General features: G+C 43.0%; 2 protein-coding genes across 3 annotated transcripts in view; one reads left to right on the forward strand and one right to left on the reverse strand.

Moving 5' to 3' along the window:
* C2H8orf89 (chromosome 2 C8orf89 homolog) overlaps positions 1 to 23,506 on the forward strand; it is a 61,351-nt gene extending 37,845 nt beyond the window's left edge. The window contains exons 8-11 of one of the 2 annotated variants that reach the window (XR_005594355.1): positions 2,077 to 2,182; positions 11,963 to 12,101; positions 22,613 to 22,776; positions 22,976 to 23,506. The gene's annotated coding sequence lies outside the window, so the exon portion shown is untranslated. The remainder of the gene's footprint in view (positions 1 to 2,076; positions 2,183 to 11,962; positions 12,102 to 22,612; positions 22,777 to 22,975) is intronic. The other variant, XR_005594356.1, reaches the window with a different exon arrangement.
* On the reverse strand, positions 14,193 to 25,531 carry RPL7 (ribosomal protein L7). The gene is made up of 7 exons (XM_039525827.1): positions 25,410 to 25,531; positions 24,221 to 24,323; positions 23,369 to 23,535; positions 22,292 to 22,429; positions 21,342 to 21,451; positions 19,818 to 20,028; positions 14,193 to 14,246 (listed from the first exon to the last, which is right to left on the reverse strand). Exons 1-6 carry the CDS (start codon positions 25,457 to 25,459, stop codon positions 19,820 to 19,822), a joined length of 777 nt encoding a protein of 258 aa, XP_039381761.1. The 5' UTR covers positions 25,460 to 25,531; the 3' UTR covers positions 14,193 to 14,246; positions 19,818 to 19,819.
* Between the last annotated feature and the right edge of the window lie 446 nt (positions 25,532 to 25,977).

Genomic DNA, 25,977 nt, shown 5'->3' on the forward strand with positions numbered 1-25,977 from the left:
ACGTCCCTCAGCCCGCGCTGCTTCCAGCAGATCCCATTGGCCCAGAGCAGTGATCCGCAGCCACTGGGAGCCGCGATCGGCCAGACCTGTGGACGGGGCAGGTAAACACACCGGCCCGGCCTGCCAGGGGCTTTCCCTACAGAAGCGGCGACCCCTGTTTGAGAAACTACTCTTGGTACTGAGCAGAGCTTTCCTTGCAATTGCAGCTCTAGGCCATGCTGGGTCTGGATCCAAGTATGTGAACTGAGAGCAGGAGCCTGTCTCTCCTGTTCGCTTAGTGCCCCCATGGTAGGCCCAAGTAACATGAAGGAGGAAGCTGCCTGATTCAAATGCAGAAGAACCAAGGGCCTGGAAGGTGGGAGAGTGGTGACTGGGACTGGTGGCTGGTATGTTGTTGGGTGTGGGGGAAGAAGGGTGACTAGGAGTTGGAGAGGGAAATGTGGGGATGGAGGTGTTGGGGGAGACTGAATTTGGATGAGGACCTACAGGGGTACGGGAGGAGACTAGGACTAACAACTAGTGGGATGGGGAGGAGAGACATATGAGAAGGAGTTGGGTTGTGATGGGAGAACTGGCACTGGCTGGGCAACGAGATTGGAACAAGGAGCCTGTGTGCATGGGGAGGTGGGGAAACAGATTGGACAAGAAGAAGAACCAGGGATGGCTCTAGGTATTTTGCTGCCCCCAAAAGCACGGCAGGCAGGTTGCCTTCGGTGGCATGCCTGCGAGAGGTTCCCAGTCCCACGGATTCGGTGGCTCGCCTGTGGGAGGATCCCGGTCCCATGGATTCAGCGGCACGCCTGTGGGAGGTCTGCCAAAGCTGCGGGACCAGCGGACCCTCCACAGGCATGCCGCCGAAGGCAACCTGCCTGCCACCCTTGCGGCGGCTGGCAGAGTGCCCCCCGTGGCTTGCCACCTCAGGCACATGCTTGGTGTGTTGGTGCCTGGAGCCGCTCCTGAGAAGAACTGGGACCCAGCAAGGATAGGGCAGCAACTGGATGCCAGGGTGGAGGAGGGAGATCAGATGAGGAGCTGAGAATAGTAGTGTAGTGGGGTGACTAACTACTCCAGCCTGGAAGGGGTTGGAAAAGCCCTGCAGAGGGCTGGGGCTGGGCAAGGTAAAACCCTGGCTGATTGGGGGAAGTGGCTGCAGCTGGGGCCACGCCCCAAACTGAGCAATAGGGCCTTATAAGAAGGCCAGTGAAGCTAGAAGGATCAGTCTTCCTCTGCCTGTAGAGGGAGAAGGGCCTGGCTGCAGAGAGCTAGAGACAGGGTACCTGAGTGGAGTAGGGCTGGGGAAAGGCAGAGGAGGTGGGGAGCTCCAGCCTGGAAAGCCCCAGGCTGCAGCCTAGCACAAGGCCAAGAGGTACTGGGGGTTGCAGAGGGCAGCCCAGGGGTAGGCAAAGGCAGCAGGTCCAAACCCAACCTTGCCAGTGATGAGTAGGCTGATGCTGCAATCTTCCCCAGGGTGTGGGGGCTAGATGATGAGTGGCAGTAGCCTTATACTGAGGCAAGGTGGGGGTAGTGGGCAGGGGTTTCTTGGGGAAGGGAGACCCAAAGAGAAAGAGGTTACTGCCAGGGGGAAGCACCCCAGATAAAGGGGCACCAGGGTCCTGGGAGAAAGACAGGGCCAGAGGACAGGTGGATCACCAGCCTGCAGAGGGCGCTCTGGAGCTGGAAGAGCTAATTCCAGGAACAGACCAGCAGGAGGCACCAGAGGGGTGAGTCCGAACATCTATAGGTAGGAAGTGGGACTGTCTGGACAAGGAGACTGGGACTTCATGGGGGAAGATAGAAATGGGAAGCCTGGTGTAGAACTGGGCATTTTTTCCAGCAAATAGTAAATTTGTTAAAAAAATGTTTTTCAGGCTAATCAAATTATTTGCAAATGTGGGTCAAATTTGGCAAATAGTTTTCAGACAGAAAAAATAAATAAATTCAGAAACGTTTATTTGAATTAACATCTTTGATTCAAATGGAATGAAAGTGTTTTTTATTTTTTTGTATTTCAGTGAGAAAAAGAAACAAAAATCCAGTTTTGATTCGAAATGAACCAAGCTTTGTTTTATTTTTCAGTTTGGCCACTGGACTGAAAAATCAGTATATTTATTCAGCTCTTGTCTGGTGAGGGAGACTGGGACTGAGATGAAAAGCCTCAGGACTGGAGACTGTAACAGGCTAGGTGAGGAAAAACAAGTTTGGGAAAAACAAACCAGGAGGCAGGGAAAGGTAAGAGACAGGGCTGGGACAGGTTGGAGGGGATGGGGCAGAAGTCTGTGCTCACAAGAGCACACTCCTCACCAGAGCCTGGAATGAAATCCTAGATTTCTGAGTCTCACCTTTCATTCCTCTGCTGTCATCAAATATGTGTGAAACCCACTGGCGAAGTGTTAATCCCCCTTTACTGCTGCTGGTTCACATACAGGATGACAACCTTCTACTGCTATCGGTTACTCTGTTAGATCTCTGTCACTAGAGCTGTGTGGTGGATCTAACAGTTCCAACCCTGCTGCTGACCCCATATGGGTGTCAATAAGTCACATGATGGAATTCCAGTTTTTTTTCAATTTACTTTTTTAACCTAGGAAATTACACACAAACAATGTTAAAAGAACATTATCAAGGTTGTAAAGTCAAGCATTCAAAAGTTAGGGAATGTCAGACTTAATCTTACCCTTGGCCGTCATCTTTCTGTGGCTCAGCTCCCCATCCATAAAATGGAGATACCATCCCCACTCTTCACAGGTATGTTGTTGTGAAGAAAAATTAGTGTTTGTGAGGCACCCTACTGTAGTGATGAGTGCCAGAGAAAAGCTCATGAGGAAATTAACAGTAGTTTTCAGAACACCGTACAGTAAATAAGGCTTGGGGCCCATCCACTGAACAATGATAAAACAAAATACCGACTAGCTCCTCATTCAGTGAGCACCGTCCATCCTGTGCCCTGAATGAGGCAAGGGGTCCTGTGGGGGAAAAAATAGCATGAGCTCATGTAATTAAAGACTGTACTAAAATACATATGCACAAGGAGGCTGAATTAAAGTTGCACAGGTAACCTTACTTCTGCTTTTTATGTGTGAAATATATACAGATGCTGTATACAGAGATAAGCTAAAGACAATAAGCTACATTAATCTCTGATATAACTATTGAAATCCAAGTTCTCTTTACCACAGGTTGGAGATCAGATTCTCCCCACAGTCAACCATCTTCCTCTGCTCCAGAGATCATATTTTGCCCTCATCATAGGATTCAGAGCAACATCCTGCTCCACTCACCATTTCACAATCTATCCCAGTGTCCTTACAGAGCCTACATTACACTCATAGCTCAGCACCTCTCATGTATCTTTCCTCATACCATCCCTGTGAACAAGGGAAGTTATACCTAAGTTACAGACTGGGAACTGAGACCCACGGGGACACAGGAAATCTGTGGCAGAGCCAGGAACAAACCAAGATTTCCTGAGATCTAGTCTAGTTCCTTAACCACAAGACTATCCATCTTTTGTATGAGCTAGCATGCCAAATCTACCCATATCCTTCTACTTACAAAACCTAACTGAATCTGCCTCATTCACTCTGAGAACATACATTAATGTATGTTGACCATCGATGCCTGAGTAACACATCACTGAAACATCATAAAGGCCCATTACCATGGCTAATGTACTATACAAGTTTTAGAAACTTGGTTCTAATGTTCACCTCCCAGCTCCAGATGCACTGAAGGTAGATACTTTGGTTTTCCCAAATTAGGGAAGAGTCATGTGGTCACATGATTCTGGCTCTCTTTGTATCCATGTGCTAAATCACATCTAAAGAGAGCTAAAAACATAGAAATCCTTTCTTAATATTACTTTTCTACAAAAAGCAATAGCCTTAGTTGTGGCAGGCATGTCATGTGAAGAAGAATGTAAAGGAAAGTGATCCATTAGACAATTTGTGTTAGGCTGTGATCTAGACTATGAAAACATATATTTGAAGTTTTTTGGGGGAAAAAAAGCTTTTATAATTTAGGGTTATTTTACTCATAAATCATATTTTAGACTGTGCTGTTCCTTTAATGAAAAAAGAAACAAATGTTCTAAGTTTAGTTCTAGATCTGTTTAAAAGTTTGAATAACTTAAATTTTGGTAGCAATGACAATTTTTCAGTTTTCATAGATAATTTCTGAGCATTTGGAACATATGAGAACCCATATTTTTCCTAAGACAACAGACAAGCTAAGTAGCCGCCAAAGCAGACACGTTGGCGACAAAGAAACATAGGAGCAAAAAAGATATGTGAATGGCAGCAATCAGTCCCACCAATACTAAGATTTTATGTCCAGTTTTGAAATCATATGGTCTGCTATACAGTTGGGTTAGACCAGATTACTACAGTCCTTTCTGGCATTAAAATCTATAAATTGGATAAGAAATCAGATCTTTACATGTAGTTTAAAACTGCAGTGAAAGTGTCTTTCCTCAGTTGTAAGCCTCAGTGGAAGCAGGTCTAAGGTATGTGCCATTTCCTTCTCTGTAGAACTCACACTGCAGATTGATGCCCTATGGCTCCATCTAGAGATTAGTCTAGAGTTTAGCTACAATCTTTCCTTACCTCCACATAGTTCTGTCTTTGAAAAATGACCCAAATTATGTTAAGAAGGTATTTCTATCATTGAATAGCAAAGGTTATATCTTGGTATCTGGTCTTATTCATACCAGCTATGTAAAGGTACTCTCCAGCAGATAAAGAGGTAAATTCATTCTGGGAATTCTGCTGCATTGGTAGTCAATATCTTCCACTTAGTGAAAACTCCAGCTGGAGAACTGTATTCTGTGTAACAGCCTGTACTTTTTAGGCTGCTATGATTCTTTAATTTTTCCATTATGGATGCAGCCCCCAGTATAATTTGACAATCAAACACATTTCTGATATTGCTGGTTTTTAGTTTGGGCACAATATTTTTGCCAAGTTATTCCTTTTGGGAGAAGAGTTACTAAATATTAAGAGCCATTACTGCTTTTGTAACATATTTCAAGATGTCGTTTATTATAGAGATGTTACTAGGATATTTCTGTAGGCCTATATTTTATTATTGCAGCAACTTTATACAGTGAAATGCCTCCTATTGTTAAATCTTGCATCATAAATTTTGGCATCTCTAACGATTATGCTGAAGTTGTTTTTTAAACATCCATAAACTATGTATAATGCTATTTAGAATCTGAGGGGATGGGTTAATGGTCTGTCTCACAGGTTCGAATCCTGACAGATTTAGTTTGGCACTTCAGTCTTCTAAAGAAAAGTGGCTTTCCATTCAGCTTTCTGTACTAGGAGACTCCTGGAAATCAGGGGTGGCTCCAGGCCCCAGCACGCCAAGCGCGTGCTTGGGGCGACATGCCGCGGGGGGCGCTCTGCCAGTCACCGGTAGAGCGGCAGGCAGCTCCGGTGGACCTCCTGCAGGCGTGCCTGCGGAGGGTCTGCTGGTCCAGTGACTTCGGTGGAGCATCCGCAGGCATGCCTGTGAGAGGTCCACCGGAGCCGCAGGACCAGCAGACCCTCCGCAGGGACGTCTGCGGGAGGTCCACCGGAGCCGCGGGACCGGCGACCGGCAGAGCGCCCCCCACGGCATGCTGCCATGCTTGGGGCGGCGAAATGGCTAGAGCCGCCCTTGCTGGCAATCCAAGGTAGAAGATCTCAGAGGAAAGGATCTCCTTCACTAGCCTGATTCCTGGCTGTGGAAACACAAATCCTCCTTTTCCTCAGGAATGCATGGGCTTTTCTGTAGTAACTTCTGCCCTCCCTAGGTTTGATCACTGTGAGTCAGACACATTAATCTGTACAAGCAGAAGCTAGATCACAAAAAAAAATTTTTTTCTTACCTCAGTAATTGTTCTCCAAGATGTTGCAGCAACACATTGCAGTAGAATGAAGACACTAGGTTCTCAAGAATGTAATGCAGAAAAATTAAGGATGGGGATTTTTTCCCCCTCGTTAGAAAAAAAGAAGAGATGTTGAACTGGTCACAAAATTGTGGAATGTTAGTCAACTGAGACATTTTTCACGCTGACAAAAGTTAAATGTGGGTACAACCTAAATGGTAGGAAACTAGGTTTACAATCCTGACAACATTTATGCACGTGCTTAATGTTACACCCAGGAGTAGGCCCACTGACTTCAGTGGGACTACACAGTAAGCATGTGCATGTTAGCAGAAGCAGGGCCTAAGAATAGAATGGGGGAATAAAACTCGGGTAGAATCATTTCATTCTAAACAATAATACATAGAATGTGTTACTCAACAATAGAAAAAGGCAAGCAAGGAACACTGATGTGGTGGTTAAATTTGAATTTAGCAACAAAAAGTGGGAATTTGGCATGGATTAGGTTTAATTTTAAAAAATTAAAGTAACATGACATGTGCCTGACAATGCATGTCATAAATTCATTGATTCCAAAGTGGTATGCAGGAAGTCAGACTAGATAATCACAATGATTCTCCCCCAGCCTTGGAATCAATGAATCTGAGATGTCATTGTCAGGCTCTTTCATTTTATAGATTAATAAAAGGCCAGAAGGGACCACTGATCATCTAGTCTGATCTCCTGTATGACACAGGCCATAGGACTTTCCCAAAATAATTCCTATGCAGATTTTTCAGAAAAACATCCAATCTTGATTCAAAAATTACCAGTGATGAAGAATGCACCACCTCATTTCCAGTCTAAATTATCTAGCTTGAATTTCCAGCCATTGGATCATGTTATACCTTTGTCTGTTAGACTGAAGAGTCCATTATCAAATATTTGTTCCCCATGAAGGTACTTATAGATTGTAATCAAGTCACCGCTTAACTCTTCCTTTTGTTAAAAATAAATAAATTAAGCTCCTTGAGGCTATCACTAAAAGGCATTTTTTCCAATCATTTAATCATTCTTGTGGCTATTCTCTGAACTCTCTCCAATTTATCAACTTCCTTCTTGAAGTGTGGACACTAGAACCACAGTATTCTAGCCATGGTTGCACCAGTGCCAAATACAGAGGTAAAATAACCTTTATTCTCCTACTCGAGATTCCCTTGTTGATGCATCCAAGATTCACATTAGCCCTTTTGGCCTCACCATCACACCGGGATGTCATTGGATTCCAAGTTGTCCCCCTTTCCCATTATTCCCTTCCCTTTTATAAGGATTATAATCTCCTCAGCATAAGGACTGTCTTTTCCAATGTTTTTGTACAGCATCCTCAACAATGGGGCCTCTGCATACTAGTGCAATACAAATTAATAATCTAGACTGATTGATCTATGAGGGAACCGAGGGGCATGGTCAACAAGTAGGTCAAAGAAAGGGGAAGAAATCAAGGTAACAAATAGGGTGATCAGACAGCAAGTGTGGAAAAAATCAGGATGGGGGTAGGGGGTAATAGGAGCCTATATAAGAAAAAGACCCCAAAATCGTGACTGTCCCTATAAAATCGGGACATCTGGTCACGCTAGTAACACTTTTTTTTTAATTTATGTTAAACTAAGTATTTCTCTGTTCCCATTTTCTCTTTCTGCACAGCCTAAATTCTCACATGGCACAATATTAAAAATGTTATTAAAATCTAGATGTTTATCAAAGGAAAAGGACTGATAAGAGGCTACTGAGAGAGGGCCTAGACAAAGTGAATATATGGAAATAAATAGGACTATAAGGTGTCAATATAGGATTCTCAAAAAAAAACCCATGAAAACTTCAGAATGGTAATTTTAAAAAAATCTTTGAAAGTGAGGTACCTGTAAGTTGGAAAAGTGATTCTAGTTTCTAAGGATAAAAGTGGACATCCTGTCCAATTCAAAACCAGTTAACTATAAATACCAGAACAAATAGTTAAGGAATTTGTCTGAAAGCACTTGAGAACTATTTAAACACTAGATAATCTTGAATCAGGAGTAGTTCCTTCCAGAGAAACTCAATTTGAATGTTTGATTCAGTTAAGTTTCCTGGACCAGAGGGAAGATCTTCATCCACCAAACTTAATTCACTCAAGGTATCTACTTTGTCTCTCAAGCCTTGGCCTTATCATAGAACATGAAACAGCCACAGCCCAAGGGAATTCTCATTAACAATAGGGCCCCTAACTTTTAATTAGCAAAAAGTAATCATGCCCCAAACATAAATCTATGGCAAAAAGGTGTGCTGGTGAGAGAACTCACATTTGGTGATTAACACCAGGGTAAATGCATAGCCAAAGCCACAGAGAGAGAGAGAAATAAATATGTAGCTTTATAAATACAAGCTGTGCCTGTTAGCCTGCATAAACAGATCTTCTGGTCTGGGAGTCCACTCATTAACTACCATCTAACCAGTTTCTCTAAATATGTGGCCAACATTTTCTAATGTGCCCTCTGGCCATTAGGATTAAAGAAATCTCTACTGTTCGTGCTCCTCAAACTCCCCATTGGTTTGACTACACAGTCCTCCCCAAGAGGAGGAATTTGTCAGGGAATTACCCTACATCAGGAGTAGACAACCTATGGCACGCATGCCAAAGGTGGCACGCAAGCTGATTTTTTCAGTGGTATTCTCACTGCTGGGTCCGGGGGGGGGGCTCTGCATTTTAATTTAATTTTAAATGAAGCTTCTTAAACATTTTAAAAACCTTATTTACTTTACATACAACAATAGTTTAGTTCTATAATATAGACTTATAGAAAGAGAGCTTCTAAAAAGGTTAAAATGTATTACTGGCACACAAAACCTTAAATTAGAATGAATAAATGAAGACTCGGCACACCACTTCTGAAAGGTTGCTGACCCCTGCCCTATATAAAGGAGAGAAAAATCAACAGGGCTGCCTGGGGTGGGGCAATTTGCCCCGGGCCCTGCAGGGGCCCCCACGAGAGGTTTTCTTAGGGCCCCTGGAGAGGGGTCCTTCACTCACTCCGGGGGCCCCGGAAAACTCTTGTGGGGGCCCAGGCCCCCAGAGTTTCTTCCGCTCCGGGTCTTCGGCAGTGGGGGGTCCTTCCACCCCAGGGCGGCAGGACCCGCCGCCGCCAAATTGCCGCCGAAGCAGGACCCGCTGCCGAAGTAACAGGTCTTCGGTGGTGATTCGGCAGCGAGGGGGCCCCGCCGCGGGTCTTTGGGGCACTTTGGCGGTGGGTCCCAGAGCGGAAGGACCGCCTGCCGCCGAATTACCACCGAAGCGAGGGCCCCCGCTGCCGAAGCCCCCAGGCCCTCTGAATCCTCTGGGCGGCCCTGAAAATCAAGCACCATTGCACCTTAGTATATGTTCTGCTACGTTGCCAAAACTATTCTGCAATGCTAGATGTCAAGAAAAGGTTATGCAGTGCTAGAAAAAATTACAGGTTAAAGGTCTAAACACACAAATAGAGATTGTAAAATTAAGATCAGCAAAAAAGGTTGACCTAATGTATGTACTCACTAATCAGGGCTTATTGCTGGCTTACAATTTTATATAAGCCAAACAAGAATAACTTGAGTGGGGATAGAGAGACAAAAGGAAGAGCGCAAGTGTGGGGCATGCAGGACTTTGCTTTCTGCGATTAGATTATGCCATCAGAGAAAGCACTATTATGAATGCTGTACCCTTGAATCTCTCCATTATTAGAGAACTAAACCTGAAATATTTGTTCTGAATCCTCTGCCATTTTGTTTCCCCTCTTGTAGTGAATCACTGGCTTTATAACTATTTCTAGTTTTTAATATCTTATGGACCCTCTGATGTAAATTTACTAGTTTCAATATTGAATCATTAGAATCTGTCTCATATGTTACCTTTTATTCTTTTCTTTTCAAAAGGTGGGTATTTCTTGGCAGATAGAAGGGCTGGGATCATAGGTGCTGGAACTAGGGATGCTGGTGGTGCTGCAGGACTTGAAGTGTATATACAGGGCTTACAATCTGGTTCCGTGGCTATCAGCACCCCCACTATAAAAATTGTTCCAGCATCCTTGGCTGGGATGTTGCAAAGTGGCCCTAAAAGCCCCATCTCCCCCAGCGGGGGGAGAATTTCCTGGCATAAGCACTATGATATACAGCTTTATCTCACAGGCCCCTAGCAAGCTTTGCTGTGGGAAGGTTCCAGGGGAGGGGCTAAGACCTGGTGGTGGAGATTCTGCCCAGGGAGGCTGCTGTAAATTAGATGTGCTCTGCTCGCTAATTTAAGCTCAGTTACACCAAAGGTCTCTCTGGTCTCCAGTATCCCAGAATCAGGAGGGTGAAAATGTGGCTTAACCACCTGGGGCTGAGAGTTCAGTGCTGCCCCTCTAGGAGATGCAGTACAAAGTCTCCTGTGAAATTCCCCACTGTGCATGAGCACAAAAGCAGCCACATCATGCTGGCCAGCTAAACAGCCACAATGGGTAACTTATGAAAAGAAATATTTACAATTAAGGTTAATTTTTTACTTTAATTTTAAAGGCATCTGTCTGTAAAGGCTGGTGCATAAAAAGCTTCAGAAAACTCAAGCCAAGGATTGCTCTCTTTCAAAATGGCTGCCATATCTTAATGTTCTCAATAGGCCTGAGGCCATAGCTACTTTTAGATTTCATAGATAGGGGGTGGCCAACCTGTGGCTCCGGAGCCATATGCAGCTCCTTGTATAGGCACCAACTCCAGGGCTGGAGCTACAGGTACCAACTTTCCAATGTACTGTGGGGGAGGGGGTGCCATGGGCCCTGCCCCCTACCCTGAGCCTGCCCTGCCCTCACTCCTCCCCCTGCCCCCCAGAGCCTCCTGCACACAGCAAAACAGCTGACTGGGAGGTGCTGATCAGCAGGGCTGCCAGTGGGTGGGAGGCGCTGGGAGCAGGGGGTGGAGCTGCTGATGTATTACTGTGGCTCTTTGGCAATGTACATTGGTAAATTCTGGCTCAGCTTGGGCACCCCTGTCATAGATTATAAGGCCAAAAGAGACTGCTGTAATAACCTAGTCTGACTTTCTGTATAACACAGGCCTTAGGACTTCCCTGAATTAATTCCTATTTGAACTAAAGCAGCAGTTATCAATCAGGGGTCCACAAGCTGTTTCAGAGGGTCTGCCAAACAGGGCCAGTAGGAGCCCTGAGCCCAGGCACCCCATGTGGTTCCTGAGTTGGACCCTCAGCCCCAAGGGAAAGAAGCCCACCCCCTGGGCTCAAGCCTAGAGTCCCCCCTGCTGGGCCATGGAGTTTCTATAGCATGTTGGGGCAGGGGGCTTTGAAAGAGAGAGGCTGAGAACCCCTGAACTAGAGCATAGCCTTTAGAAAACATCCAATCTTGGTTTTAGATTTTCCAGTAAAGAATCTACCACAGCCCTTGACAAGTTGTTCTGTGTTAATTACCCTTGCTGTTTAAAATGTATGCCTTTTTTCTAATTTCAATTTGGCTAGCTTCAACATCCAACCATTGGATCTTGCATTATACCTTTGTCTTCTAGATGGAAGAGCCCTCTTATCAAATTTCTGCCTCCTATGTAGATACTTATAGACTGATCAAGTCACTCCTTAACTTTCTCTTTAATATAAACGGATTGAGCTCTTGAGTCTGTAGAGCATGTTTTCTAATCCCTTAAGCATTCTCCTAGCTCTTCTCTGAACCCTCTATTTATCAGCATCCTTCTTGAATTGTGGCCATCAGGACCGGAGACAGTATTCCAGCAGCAGTTGCACCAGTGCCAATTACAGATGTAACCTGTCTACTCCTACTCCAGAGTCCCATTTATACATCCAAGGATCACATTAGCCCTTTTGTCCATAGCATTGTCCTGGGAGCTCAGCTGATTATGCCCCTGAGCCTGAAGTTTTTTTTCTAGTCACTTCTTACCAGGATAGGGACCCCCATCCTGCAAGCATGATCTGCATGTTTTATTCTGATACACATATTTTAGTTAGCCAGACTGAAACATACAGTTCCATCACTCCCAGCTTACAAAATGATTCAGATCACTCTGACCTGTCCTGTTATTTACATTTCCCCAATCTTTGGGCAGGTCTTCACTACCTGATCTATCGTGTGTAAAATCAATCCCTGATCACGCTCCATCAACTCCAAACTCCAGCTCACGAGAGGCGGAAGTAGAGTCGAAAGGGGAGCGGCAGCAGTCAACTCGCCGCTGTCCTCATGGCCAGGTAAGTCGACCTAAGATACACCGACTTCTTGCGTATCTTAGGTCGAGCCCCTTGCTAGTGTAGACCTGGGCTAAGTGGTATATGTAAACTTAAATTAGGGTGTCCTATTTCATGTTGGCCACCACCCAGTTTCCATTATAAAGTCAGCCGCTGTAATTAAAAGCAGCCTGTGGCCTCAATCCTATTGGAACAGTAGGAGAAATGGACATGTAACAGGGCCAGTTATGACTTCAGTCCCCTGGAGAATAGGAGAAAGCAGTGATTTTTTTTTTTTAAAAAGGGCAGTTTTTGTGAGATTCTCTGTAGTTGAACATTTGCAAGCACCTGAAGAACCTGTTAGTTTTAAAGAATGGGGGAAAAACCATGAATCCTAAAGTAAGTTCTTCAAATTTAGTACATGTGCAAGAGTTCAGTGAGCTTTAACCATAGAAGTTTGAAGCATGTGAATTATCACTGGAGAGAAAGCAAATGTTTGACACTAAGTGCAACTTTTTTAAAGGATCCATTTTAACATAAGTTTGTTAGAAATTAAATTAATTGTAAATTTGCAGAAAACTCATGTATAGCAGAAGCACTGTAATTATGGGTAGAATACTCTGTATGCTTCACACATAACATGGCTGAATATGTGCAAAATTAAATAAGACCATAACGATGGAACCATGAGGGGCTTCTATAACACATCATCATGCCATTTTTGAAGGCAGCCATTGAAACGCTGGAAATCTCTTGTCTGTGGGGCTGTTCATGTCTCTAGCCATGGAAGAACAGTAATTTTCTTAAAGACAAATTATGTAGCTATTTGATATTACAATTCCATTGTTATATAAATATGCACTTCCATACATTTGTGCTATTCATTAGCTGAGACTTTCACAACTGTAGATATTTAACCCATTACACAGATGAGTAAAATAACTCTGAATGGTTTCTTGCCACAGTCATGGGTCAACAGCAGAGACAAGAATACAAATCTGGTATCTTATTGTTGAAAAATACTTGCATCACAAGAATCATGAAACTGAGGTTACATAAAGAGGTATTTACACAAAAGGAATGAATCCTGCACTGTGAAGTTTACTGGATGAATAATTTGTCCTTCATTTTGGATGTTGGTCACAGCACATCCTATCTTTAGGCCACAGCAAGTTTGAAAAGTATACTGACAACTAACCCATTTGTGCCCCTTTATTTCAGCACTCATGTGTAACTGACTCTGTCAGTAGCAGAGCTGGTTGACAAACATGTTTTAATAGAAAATTAGTTTCTCAATATATTGAAAACTTTCATGTGCCTTAGGCTATAGCTACACTTAGCGCTCCCGCGGCAGCACTTTGAAGCGCGAGTGTGGTCGGAGCACCAGCGCTGGGAGAGAGCTCTCCCAGCACTGTCCGTACTCCACCTCCCTATGAGGATTAACGTACAGCGCTGGGAGCCGTGCTCCCAGCGCTGGGGCTCTGATCACAATGGCGCTTTGCAGCGCTGCAAGTTGCGGTGCTGGAGGGGGTGTTTTTTCACACCCTGCTGCAGCGCTGCAAATCTGCAAGTGTAGCCAAGACCTTAGTCTAAACTTGTTTAAGGATGGTGGGGTGCTGAGAACCTTAATTTTTTGTTGTTGCAGATCTAAGGAGCCTGGACTCTTCTGTGCCCCTTAGCAAGTCTGCAGAGTCTTGCCTAACTGGCATGGGGGAGCACAGAAAGGAATTTGGGAAAGGGTGGTGGAAAATTACTGGTTTGCCAGATGTATGTTGTAGCAAACTAAGCTTGGATTCTGCAGCCCTCCTAGGGCCTTGATCAGTGAACAGAAACAAGACTCTTACCCATAATCCCCCCCCCCCCCCCCCAAAAGCCACTCTATACCTCTTCCCTGCTACAGTTGAAATTCAGAAGAGGGTGGGACTGGCTTACCCTGAAGGTAACCTCATATTTGAGGAGAGGAAGTAAAATAAAAAGGAGGTAGTATTAATTTTCTACTACTGAATCTTAATTATGAAGCTTTGAGAGTACCCTATTAAAAGCCCACTTCTAGACAATGTAACTATGCAGGAATACTACAGAAAAATCCCCAGGCAAAATAACTTGAGACTGTTATGCACAGAAATTTTTTATTAACAGACCAGAGTAGGAAAGTCCACTGCTGGGCACCTGAAAGAGAAGACAAATTAACATTAACAATATTATTTAACTTTCTTAATTTCTATATTACCATCATGTAGAACTATCAGTTTATCACAGCTGCCGTTACTATATATATAATTTTCAACCACACTGAAAAGACCCATAGGTGCTAACTATTCAATTTGACTTTACTAGAATCCTATGCAAGTCAAATAGCTCCAACTTCAGTACCCAAGTTTCTTATTTGCAATAAAGCACTGTCTTCCAGCTGTAGCTTTAGAACATCTTATGTCTCCTAATATAAGAACATCAATGTGAGGAAAGAAGCAAGTCTACCTTGAATGAAGAGGAAAGCTAGTATTTAAGGCAGAACACAATCAAGTCATAGTCCCTGCTGTTAATGTTGATGCTAAACTTGCATAAAAATGCACTTCAATCCAGCTCCACTTATGTTAAAATTATCAGTCTTGCATCTAAACAAGGGAATTTTAAGCAAAGGCTTAAAGGCACTAATTTCAGCTTTGTGTTAAACACTCAGCTGCACTAGGTCTCCCCACACAAACACTTCTCAAGGTGAGACAATGCTAGCAACAGTAGGAAATATTTAGTAAATCTCCCTAATGTAGACAAAGGGGCAGAGAAGAATACTCATACCGTCAGAGGTATGTAAAATTGAAATGAACATTCACCTTCAGGTATACAACCCTTTAGAAGACATTTGCTTACATGGGCATTAGCTCCAATGAACACTATTCCTTATTAAGCTGGGGCCTAGTTTTCACTACATTACTAGCAGACAATTCTCTGCCCTCTCACAAAGTTTTGTAATGAATGAGAAAATTGAATAGTCCTTCTAAAGAGTTACTCATTGTTCATATATTTAAAGAGAATTTGTAAACAACTTCAGTAGATAGTAGTAAAGTAACTGGGATTTTCTGCAGGAAAGAAAATACAGGGGAATGCAAACAAAGGGGAGAAAGAGTTTACAAGCGCTGTAGACCAATGGAAGGGGTTTTTAGGAGTTTTAAAAAATGCTTCACTGATACCTGCAGCCCACATATAACATGGCAAGGGCGTAAGAACAAGGAAGTATGATTAAAAGGAAATGGAAGTGACACAGCAGTTTGTATTGACCTGTAGAACTAGTATAGAATGGACTGAAACCGAACCCAGCTAGTGACAAGGAATGCTCTTGAGGTGGAACACCAATCAAAATCATGACAAGCACCATTTCACTGAACTTGAGCCATCTGTATATGTGAGCACAGAGGCAGCTTAACCGCAGTCAGGGGAAGAAAGGAAAAAGTAGGGCTTAAACTTCCTTCCCACACAAAGCTCCTGGAAGCTTAGGCCACAATGATGTTCCATCATGCTGGGTAAACTTAAAAGCAAAGTTCATTGATGGAAGGAGTGCAGACTGCATACTGATATAGGCTATAGAACAATGTGTGGTCTTAAAGCTGTTGGGATACAACTGAAAAAAACCAGCAATTTATTTAGACAAGAGGGAACTGCCATCCAGTTTGCAGACATCTAACAAAGGCAGTTTTGCTCAATTTTGAATGACTGAAGATTTATTTACTAGAACTTTAGAAGTGTGTTTATCACATTTGTTAAATTTCCAGGCAAGATGTTAAAAGCACTGCGCTATTAACCACCCAGAAAGTTACCCCATCAGAACCAAATAAACAAACGTCTACAAAACTTGTGATCCCTAGACTAGCATAATAGCAATACAATGATTTTATCCCAACTTCCAAGTCTTATTCAGAAGAGCTCCCAAAGATTTCAAAGAATGGTCTACTTCCCCTCTCCCCACCAGCCAATCATCTATTCCTGGGAATACTAACTGCTTACTTAGGAAATATTTAACATTTGCAATTTAGCAGATGGAGCGAGAAACCAGCACCATGTGACTTGCCAACTACAGAACAAGCTCTTTCAGTTCTATGGATCAGAAGTGTTGTAAGCACATAGATAACCAGCAAGTGGTAAAGCCAATTTCAGAGCTCATCACAACCCCCCCTGTACTGCTATGAGAAGGTAGTTTCAGAGAAGGCAAAGGGAGGAAAACACTCCCCATCTCCAGTCAACCCCAAGTGACTACTGGAAAGAGCAAAACAAACCAAAAATCAGTTTGTGTCAATTGAAACATTATTTCAATTACTTTATTTGAATTGTTGACATTGGGAGGGTATCTTCACAGCCATAAACATTCACCTTTTAAAAATTAAGGCCTTCTCTCCTCCAAGGGCACATAAAAGCAGTTAGGTGTTCATAATCTCTAATGAGCAAGTAATCTGAAGGCTTGCTATTTTGTAGTGTAGTATAGTAAACTCAGTGATGTTGAGCACTTGTTTAATCTAATTTAGGTGTCTGGGTTTTAAAAAAAGGCATGAATAGGGCTCCATGTCTGTCACGGAAGTCAAGAATTCTGTGATTTTTCACGCCGCCCCCCCCCCCCAATTTAGTCAGGGATATTAACAGTATAAGTCACGGACAGGTCATGGGCAGTGATTTTTGTTTATTGCCCATGACCTGTCCATCACTTTTACTAAAAATGCCCATAACTAGGGCCCTACCAAATTCACAGCCATGAAAAACACATCACGGACCGTGAAATCTGGTCTTCCCCCATGAAATTTGGTATGTTGTGTGCTTTTACCCTGTACTATACAGATTTCATGGGGGGAGACCAGTGTTTCTCAAATTCGGGGTCCTTCCAAAAGGAAGTTGTGGGGTAGGTCACAAAATTATTTTAGGGAGGTTGCGGTATTGCCACCCTTACTTCTGCGCTGCCTTCATTGCTAGGAGGCCAGAGAACGGTGGCTAGTTGTCAGGCACCCAGCTCTGAAGGCAGCAACCCACCAGTAGCAGCACAGAAGTAAGGGTGGCAATGCCATACCATGCCATCCTTACTTCTGTACTACTGCCTTCAGAGCTGGGCAGCTGGAGGGTGAAGGCTGCTGACTATGGGCCCAGCTCTGCGGTCAGCAGCACAGAAGTAAGGGTGTTAATACCATATCATGCCATGCTTACTTCTGCACTGCAGCTGGCAGTGGCTGTGCTTTCAGAACTGGGCTCCTGGCCAGCAGCCACCACTCTCCAGCTGCCCAGCTTTGAAGGCAGCAGCAGCAGTTCAGAAATAAGGGTAACAGTACAGCAACGCCCCTCTCCCCCTACAATAACCCTGCGACCTCCCCCACAACTCCTTTTTGGGTCAGGACTCTTACAAGTACAACACTGTGAAATTTCAGATTTAAATAGCTGAAATAATGAAACTTGCTATTTTAAAAATCCTATGACCATGAAATTGACCATAATGAACCATGAATTTGGTCCCTAACTATGATTAAACCGTAGCCTTACTAATGCATAATTTCTCTAACAGCATGGGAGTACATATTTCCTTTGTTCTTCTTTAAAGCAGTGCTTTGTGACACCATATTGCTAAAATGGCCCAATAAGTCTTTGTATCCAGTCTATTCTGCTCTGTCAATGCAGCACAAAACAGCTCCAGTGCATCTCTGCAGCTACCATTCAGACTTTAGTCACGCAACAGAAGAAAACTGATAAGACTAACTGCTATTCGGAACCCTGTGGGCAACAGTTAGCTGACAAGAACCAAGTCAGTTTCAGTCCACTGCTGCTTAGGAAAGCTACAAACAGCAACAGAAGGTACAACAACTGAAAAATGTGCCGGAGGACAGAGAACTCTGAAAATGAGAAAGGGGGGGGGGGGGGAGGGTTGAAGTAGCAGAACCCTTCTTATGCTCACAGCAGGAAGGGCAAACTGAATTATGCAGTCTTTTCTGCCCACAATATTTTAAAATTCTGCATATTTTATTTGTCAAAACAACAATATAATCATGCCAGTTTCAATTATTTTAGTAATTTATTTCAAAATACTTGTCAGCAAGTAGGTCTGTAACAATACAGACAAAAAAAGATACAGGAAATGTTTTTTGATAAGTAATATGCCTAGTAAGGAATCTAATTACAATACAGAAATGTATTTCCAGCACCCCTCACAAGCAGCGCAAAAACTTCGGGAGGGAGTCGGGGTAACCGAGGAGGTGAGGGACAGGGAAGCAGCCTGGGAGTGAACCTGGTGGGCTGTTGGGTGTGGATGGGAGAAGCAGGGAGCCTCCCCCATGCAGACCCTGGCTGACCTCTAGCCTCTCCCATTCAGTCAGGCACATCTGCCCCATGGGGCCCTGCAACCCTCCTTCCCCATGCAGCCCTGGTTCAGTGCTGTTATCCCACTAGCTCCTGAGCTCACACTCCAGTCTGTCCCCTCCATTAGCCTTTCTGAACCCCCGTCTGTGACACCCCCTACCCCAGCAGCCCCCATTTTGTCCATCCTATGCCTCCTCATCTGGCCCCACTGTGAGGAACGCAGCTTCTCCCCCTCCCTCTTCACTGGCTGCTGCCCTCTCTTCTGGTGCCACAGCAGGCCCTAATGGGCAAAAGGTGTAACGGCAGTGCCCCCTCCAGCAGAATCTATATTCTGCAGAGGAACAAAAATCTGTGGAGGACATGAGTTCTGCATATGTGTAGTGGTCAGAATTCTCCCCCGAGCATAGGTGTCAGACTGTCACTAAAGGCTGATACGACAGAGGTCCCAAGTACAGCCAAGTGGAAACTGTTTTCCCATCCCACAAAAATTATTCTGAACAATTTCCTGTTCCAAATGGGGACAAAATCAATCTCAAATTTTCAAACCCCCAAATCCAAGAAGATTCCAGTTTAGGTCAACTGAAAGTTTCAGTAATTTTGAATTTTTTTTAAATTTCAAAACAGTCATTTTGAACCAGAAGCCGAGAATTTTTCAATTCAGACGTCAATGAAATGTTTTGACAATTTTGAAATTTTTTAAAATGAGCTGAAAACTTATCACAACAGATCCTTTCCTACTAATCAGTTTAGTTTTGCCAAAGTGGCATGTTCCAACAAAAACATTGTCAAAGTTCCTGATGAGCTCTAGTGCCAAGTACGGTCCATGAATAGCACCATCAGAAAGCCCAACATATGTGGGTTAATAAAATGCATCGTAGCATTGTCCATGGAGCACATTGGTGGGCTGACCTTTTTCTGATCAGCCTCTAGACTAGGAATTGGGTAGTCCTCAAGCCCTTTGACCATGTCAATAATCCATACTAACTTTATGGTTTCCTTTTGCCTGTTTTTCTGAAATAGTCTATTACTTTGGCCAATATAGGGAACAGAGATGTCCTGTTAATATACACACTCAATTAAAAGTTTAGAAGTGTTTTTAATAGTCCATACCTTCCCCTGCCATTTCTATAAGCACATCTGACTTTGCAAGGCCAAGAGCCAAATTTGAAGAGACCACTTGTACCTAGATTAGTGCTTACAAGAACGAACTCTTGTGGCCAGATGAAGTTAATTGATGGCTAACAGCAAAAGCATGGAGCTTTCTGGGAATGACTTACTTTTGATCCTTTAATGCTAATATATACCCTCCCTTAAAATCAGGCAACTTTTCCTTCCACATCCACTGGACCACATCCTTTACTGCATACTTAGCAGGTGTAATTTTAAGGTACATTTTCCCTGTGACATTAAGTGTCTTACCATTAGTTCATTCTCCTTATGAGCCTGTTAATCTGATCTTCCCTGTTGCCAGCATCTCCACCTTCCACAAAGTGGATAGTTTTCTTTTTCATTCCACCTCGAGGAGAAGATAACTTGAAGGGCCACAGAAAGTTGTTCACTACTTTGAAGTTCTTGCCAACAGTATAGATCTCATGGATCACATCTTCCATGCAGATGATGCCATATTTCTCTGAAATCCAGGAAACAGTAATTATACAGGACTATCAGACTAAAACCCAAGGCCTGTGACATAACTACCTACAAAACACTATCCACAATTAAAAATTTGTCTCAAGTGTTATGTTCACTAGTAAACCAATGCTATCTCAAGTCGTTTGCTTGAGATCAAGTCAAAGTCCACAAATCAGCATGCTCTGCTTTAATGTTTCAAAACAAATTGTGTACTATATTGCCCCTCAAGGATGTTACTATTGCTAATAAGAAACAAATGATTTGCTTCCCCCTTACATATGAAAAAAGACAGCAAAACACTACAGAAAGCTTGTTTATATAATAATACTAACCAGCAATGACAGGGAAAAGAAAACCGTGATAATCTAATGGAATTTTGGTAAACATTGTTTCATAGTGGTCTTTTAAGAAAAATTAAGTTAAATCAACACTGATTACACACTTGCAACAGTTTGTGAGATTTAAGAAAAGATGAATTTGTTCGGTGCAAGGATTTAGTGAACAATGAAACAATGGCATTTCTGTATTTAATGCAGTCTTTAAACATCAAGAATTCAGATTTTCCAAGAGCATCTGGTAATACAACACAGCAATTGAGTGTTTCATGTTGTGAAAACCCAATTCTTAGAATTGTAATGTAAATAATAGACTTTCAGACCTCAGCAAATTATAAAAGTAGAATATATACTGCTATTTTTAGTGACCCAGGTAAATAAATGAAAAGCAAACAAGAACAATTTGAATTGTGAATAGAAAAACTATTTTGCCATTAATTCCAGATGAATGGGGAGGATGAGGTTTCACCAACATTCAGTAACATGGAATGTGGAAAATAATTTCCTGCACCACAACATTACACTAAAATCTTAATCTGATTAGATACAAGATATTGATTACTGCATATTTAGTTAGCAAATGATTTCAAAACAGTTTAGAAATATTTCTGTATTTCCACTCAATGTCTCGCTGATATTTTCATTCTTAAAGGCTCTTGCTTGACCTATCAGTTTTTCCATTAGAAATCAATGCAAATCAAGCTGAGACAATGTTTATAGTTGAATACCCTAGTCAAATTATAAAAGTTAGTTCAACTTTAATTTACCTTACATTTTTAAAAATTTTGATTTCCGATAGGAAAAGCTAATACTTTCATTCCTGCTTTGCATCAAGTTGCCAAGATAGTGATTTATTGTCATATTGAAATCTATTTTTAGTGATAGAGGTAGTGTTCAAAATTTTTAAACTCATATTTTTAGCTAAATCACATAATCTTAAGCCAAAATCATTGCTAAAAAATTAAGCTGTATTTACCAAGACACCGCTGAATCAGAGAATTGTCAGTCAGAGCAATGCGCTGCCTGTTGATCTTGCCGTAACCACGCTTGTAGATCAGTTCATGCACAGATTTCAGATTGGGGTAACTGAAATACAGAAGTGAGGTAGAAGTGATGTGGATTCTCATTCAATAATGCCAAAAAATGAAGTTCTATATTAAATTATTCGAGCTTAATATGAGGACAACGCACATACCAACAGTGTTTCCTCTAATTTTTTCCAACCCATGTGCAGAAAGTATTTTGTTGTGTGACACATCACCTCCATATTGATGCATATATCAAAATTCATGTGGCGGGGTGGGGCCAAGGGGTTTGGAGTGTGGGAGGGGGCTCAGGGCTGGGACAGAGGGTTGGGGTGCAGTGTGTGTGTGGGTGAGGGCTCTGACTGGGGGTGCAGGCTCTGGGGTGGGGCTGAAGGGTTTGGGTGCAGTGGGGCTTCCTGAGGAGAGAGGACTCCCCTCATCTCTCTCCCCCGCAGCAGCACCTGGGCTGGGTGGGAAAGTGCCTCTCCCCCAGCCACAGCAGCTCCGGGGCGCCTGTCCCCCAGACGTGGCAGGTTCAGGGCTGGGACGGGGCACTTGTCCCCCAGCTGCGGCAGGACCCGATTGGGCTGGGTCAGGGCGCCTGTCCCGCTGTTGTGGCAGGTCCGGGGTTTGGGAAGAGGTATCTCTCGCTGCTGCAGCCCTGAGCACCAGCGCAACACTCAATAGGCAGTTGTGTGGCCATGCAGCTTAGAGGGAACTTAGCATGCCAAGGGTAACAATCCAGTGCAACACAATGGATACAAAACACTTCATGTTGCACCAATGGGAATTCATGACTGAGAGTCAGACCAGGTCTTGTGTTTACTTTTTCTGCTACTTATTTCAGTGTATTTTACTTTTCAAATTCACTTGATAAAGTTAAATTGAAAACTTTACTTACCCCCAGGCAATGTAGGGTTCAACAATCCGCAGCATGTTAATTGAAGCCTTGTTGAGTTTTACAAATGTGCCATTGAAAATCTGACGCAGGCGAAGGAGCTGCAATACCTTACGGACCTTTGGGCTAACTCCATTGATACTGCAAAGTGCAGAAGTGATATGCTTAGATTTACATTTGTCTGTAATATTCAAATAATTTGATCTACATGGCTATGTAGCTTTGATTCAGTAATCAACTATATGCTTACCAATAATTCAATAGTGAACTGTATTATGTTTTACCATTTCTATTTTCATTCTCTGAAACTTTCATTCAAAGCAGATCTACTACTTTTACTCTGGAGTCTCTCTTCAACAAGCTAACAAGGGCTTAGTCTGACCTACTCTTGAGCAAAAGCAAAGCAGGAAGGTGATACTCTTGATTCACAGTTCAGTGCCCTCACCAGAAAACAACCAGGAATATAGTTCAACTTCAATTAGTTGAAGGTACACCCTTCTTTAAACAGCCATTTTCCTGGATCACTAGTTGATTTCTCTCTCCTAGTACACCTTTAAACAAGCTATTCAGAAACCCGTGGGGAGAGAGGTTTCTATGGTGCCTCATTAATAACAGTCTGCAGACTTATTCATATTATCCAGTTTACGTTATAAAAGTAACAAATACTAATTTTTTGCAATGTTGCAGGTGTATAATAGAAGAACAAGCATGAGAACAATTTGAATTGATAGACAAACCTGCTATTTTATCGTCACTCCAAGATGAAATGTAAACGAGGATAATTCACTCTCCATGCAGTTGCTACTTTGCCTCTTTTACTGACAACGCTAAAACATGGGCTTCATTCCGAATATGCTGGTGGAACTAGACTGACTGAACGAGTCCTCTGATATTACTGTCAATTCACACCTACCTGGACCTACTAGTGGAAGGCTTTTATTACAAATGATATGAACTTTTAAACACTCTATAGTGCTGCTCTATCAAATATGGGAAGGCCAAATTTACCCCACACATCTTAACAAAATGAATCTATTCCTCATGAATTTTAACCATAGTCCAAAATGGTAAATATCTTACCCTCTGATCCTGATCACAAAGGCCAGTTTTGGTTCAGCAGGTACATAGTAATTGCCAGCTTTGCGTGCCATTCGGGCCATACGAATCTCACGTCTATACATTTGCCTGTACTCCTTGTGATAGGCCTGAGCTCTTGCATAGATGAGTTTTCTTTGCGCTTTACGAAGCTGAAATTAGGGATAAAATGTCATCCAAAAGTACACTATGTTCATAAGCATATTAACCTACAACAGCTCAATAGTATCATTCCAAGTGATCAATAAGCTTTACAAAATGTGTATAATAGATAACACCATCCTAACATATGAAAGCAGAAAAAAATCAACTTTAACTTTCAAGTGCTAGCATCTCCTGTGCATATAACAATTATTTACTGTAACACTTTGGACATAGTTAAGAGAAGCAGATCAGTTTGTTTCCCTTACCTGGTATTTAGAGTAATACTAGTGACATTTTGGACCAAGTTTCTAAAGGCCTTTAACAGCTATGTCATAGTGCACTAATACGCAATTTCTTACTGAAGAGGCTATCTTCCTGCCATATACCAATGAACACTAAACTCTCAACTTCAAATTCTAATACTGCCTCTAAGATTACTCTCCTAAAAATTACTGTTCTTTCTGAAGGGTAGTGTGTCTTGAGTCACTTACAGTATTCAGACTGTGTGTTCTGTCTTGATCAATATTCCATGAATAAATTGGTAAAACACCCTGCAAAATGCCTGATTAACAAAACAGCTGTCTATATATCAGATTTAAGATCTAATAAATTCTATGTCCATCTCTATGTATTAGGATTACCTTTGCTGTATAATTAAATAATTCAAACAAGTAAGTTTATTAAAATATTTACCTTCTTTTGAATCACTAGCCTCTTCAGACGCTTGGCCTTTATATCAGCAAAAGCCTTTCGCTTTTTTAAAAGGCTTTCTGGAACAGATGGCACCTTCTTTCCTCTAAATTATTTAAAAAAGACTTGTGAAAGTGATCTATAAATAGATCCTCATGACAAATAATGAAAGGTGTATCTGCAAATTTAGTTTAACTAAGAATGATTATAAGCAGCTTCAATATACATAAATCACACATGGAAACAAAAGTGTCCTGAATCAGTTTATAATTACATTTTGCCTCCAACACTTTCCTTTTAGACACCATTTGGGAGTCTAAAAAGTTTTGTTTTTTTCATTCTACTTAAAAACTATCATTCTGGCTTAAAATTGAGGCAAACTCTCCCAAAAAATGGATCTTACATCTAGCTCTGAATACAAGTCAGTACAGGGACAGTCCAAGAACTACTGACAAACAGCTGCAATAGTGGCTGTAGCAATCCCTGGCTATAGCTTGAATACCAATTAAATTTGATGATACTTCATTATGAAGGAAGTCTAAGGTCATTACCACTATGGCATGTAATTCAACTTTGTTAAGTTTTGTGGGAGCTTGTCTGAAAGACCTTCTAGGAAGTCACTTGCAGTGTTAGAAGAGCAACATCACCGTTTGTAATGAATCATACATTTAGAGCTAAGTAGTGCCCTTGGATACATGGGCACAACTCCCACGCATATAAAGGCAGCACATAGCTCTAAATAATGCTTCATACAGCACATTAACACGGCAAGAAAGGAGAGGAGCGACTGCTGTTACAGGGACTCCTGCCTATGGGCCACGGCCTGGGGAGACTGTACACGCTGTTGGCCCATCCCATCATGATGGTTCCTGAACCGGGACATCTCTCCCCCAGCAACCCCAGCCCCGCTCCCGAAGACCCTTCCTCCTCGAGCACAAGGGCCCGACGCGGGCAGGCCGCCGCCGCCGCCGCCCCCAAGAGACTCTCCATCAAGTCCCGCGCGCGCCAGGCGAGGAGAACCAACCCCGCTGCCGCCCCGGCCACACACAGGCCTGGGGGGCCTGAGGTGGGTCCATACGAGCGGCAGCGGGAAGGCAGAGCCCCGGCGGTCGGGCCCGGGGAGCCGGCGGGGGGTAGAGGCCGCCACGCCGCGGATGGAAACGGATTTTCCCGGGTAAGAAGCTGCACTTACTCTACGCCCGCCATGATCCCCACCGGAAAAGAGAGCGCGCGCATGCGCATCACACACTTAAAGAATCGGGTCCGGGAAGGGGCCAACACAAAAGCCCTGGGTTTTGCTGTCCTGCGAGGTGCCTGAATACAATTTAGGAATAGGGAGGTGACTACGTGAGTGCCTGAGCTAAATTGGAGGGGCTCAGAGCTGGATGGGAATGGGAAAGCCCCTCCAGCTTGGCTACAGCTTCAGCATGCCTAGTTGGGCGCAATCCACAGTCTTTGCAGCATTAGGCCCTCAGTTTCTTAGGTTCCATTTCCATCGTTGCAGCTAGCTGATTCATTGTGCAATTTGAAAAGTCATTTAAGGCATCACTGCCATAAACAGATGAACTTCAATGGAACTGCATCCACTTGACTAAAATAGTCTGTTCATCTAAGTATTTTTACAATGTCCACTCACTGTGCTCTAGGGCACCAATCCTGCAAATGCTTACATAGGGATGAAACTTTACTCGTTTTCTCATTGATTTCAGTGGAACTGCTTATGGACACACATGCAGAGCAGTCCTATTTAGGATGACCAG

The sequence above is a fragment of the Mauremys reevesii genome, linkage group 2 (assembly GCF_016161935.1).
Source record: "Mauremys reevesii isolate NIE-2019 linkage group 2, ASM1616193v1, whole genome shotgun sequence".
In the NCBI taxonomy this organism is placed as follows: Eukaryota; Metazoa; Chordata; order Testudines; family Geoemydidae; genus Mauremys; species Mauremys reevesii.

What these genes read in the sequence shown, in the direction of transcription:
- RPL7 (XM_039525827.1), bottom strand. Translation starts at nt 25,459, where the DNA reads ATGCGCATGCGCGCGCTCTCTTTTCCGGTGGGGATCATGGCGGGCGTA. An exon ending in GAACCCTACATTGCCTGGGG is followed by an intron (nt 21,452 to 22,291) that starts GTAAGTAAAGTT and finishes TCTGTATTTCAG; the next exon opens with TTACCCCAATCTGAAATCTG. An exon ending in TCTGATTCAGCGGTGTCTTG is followed by an intron (nt 20,029 to 21,341) that starts GTAAATACAGCT and finishes CCTGGATTTCAG; the next exon opens with AGAAATATGGCATCATCTGC.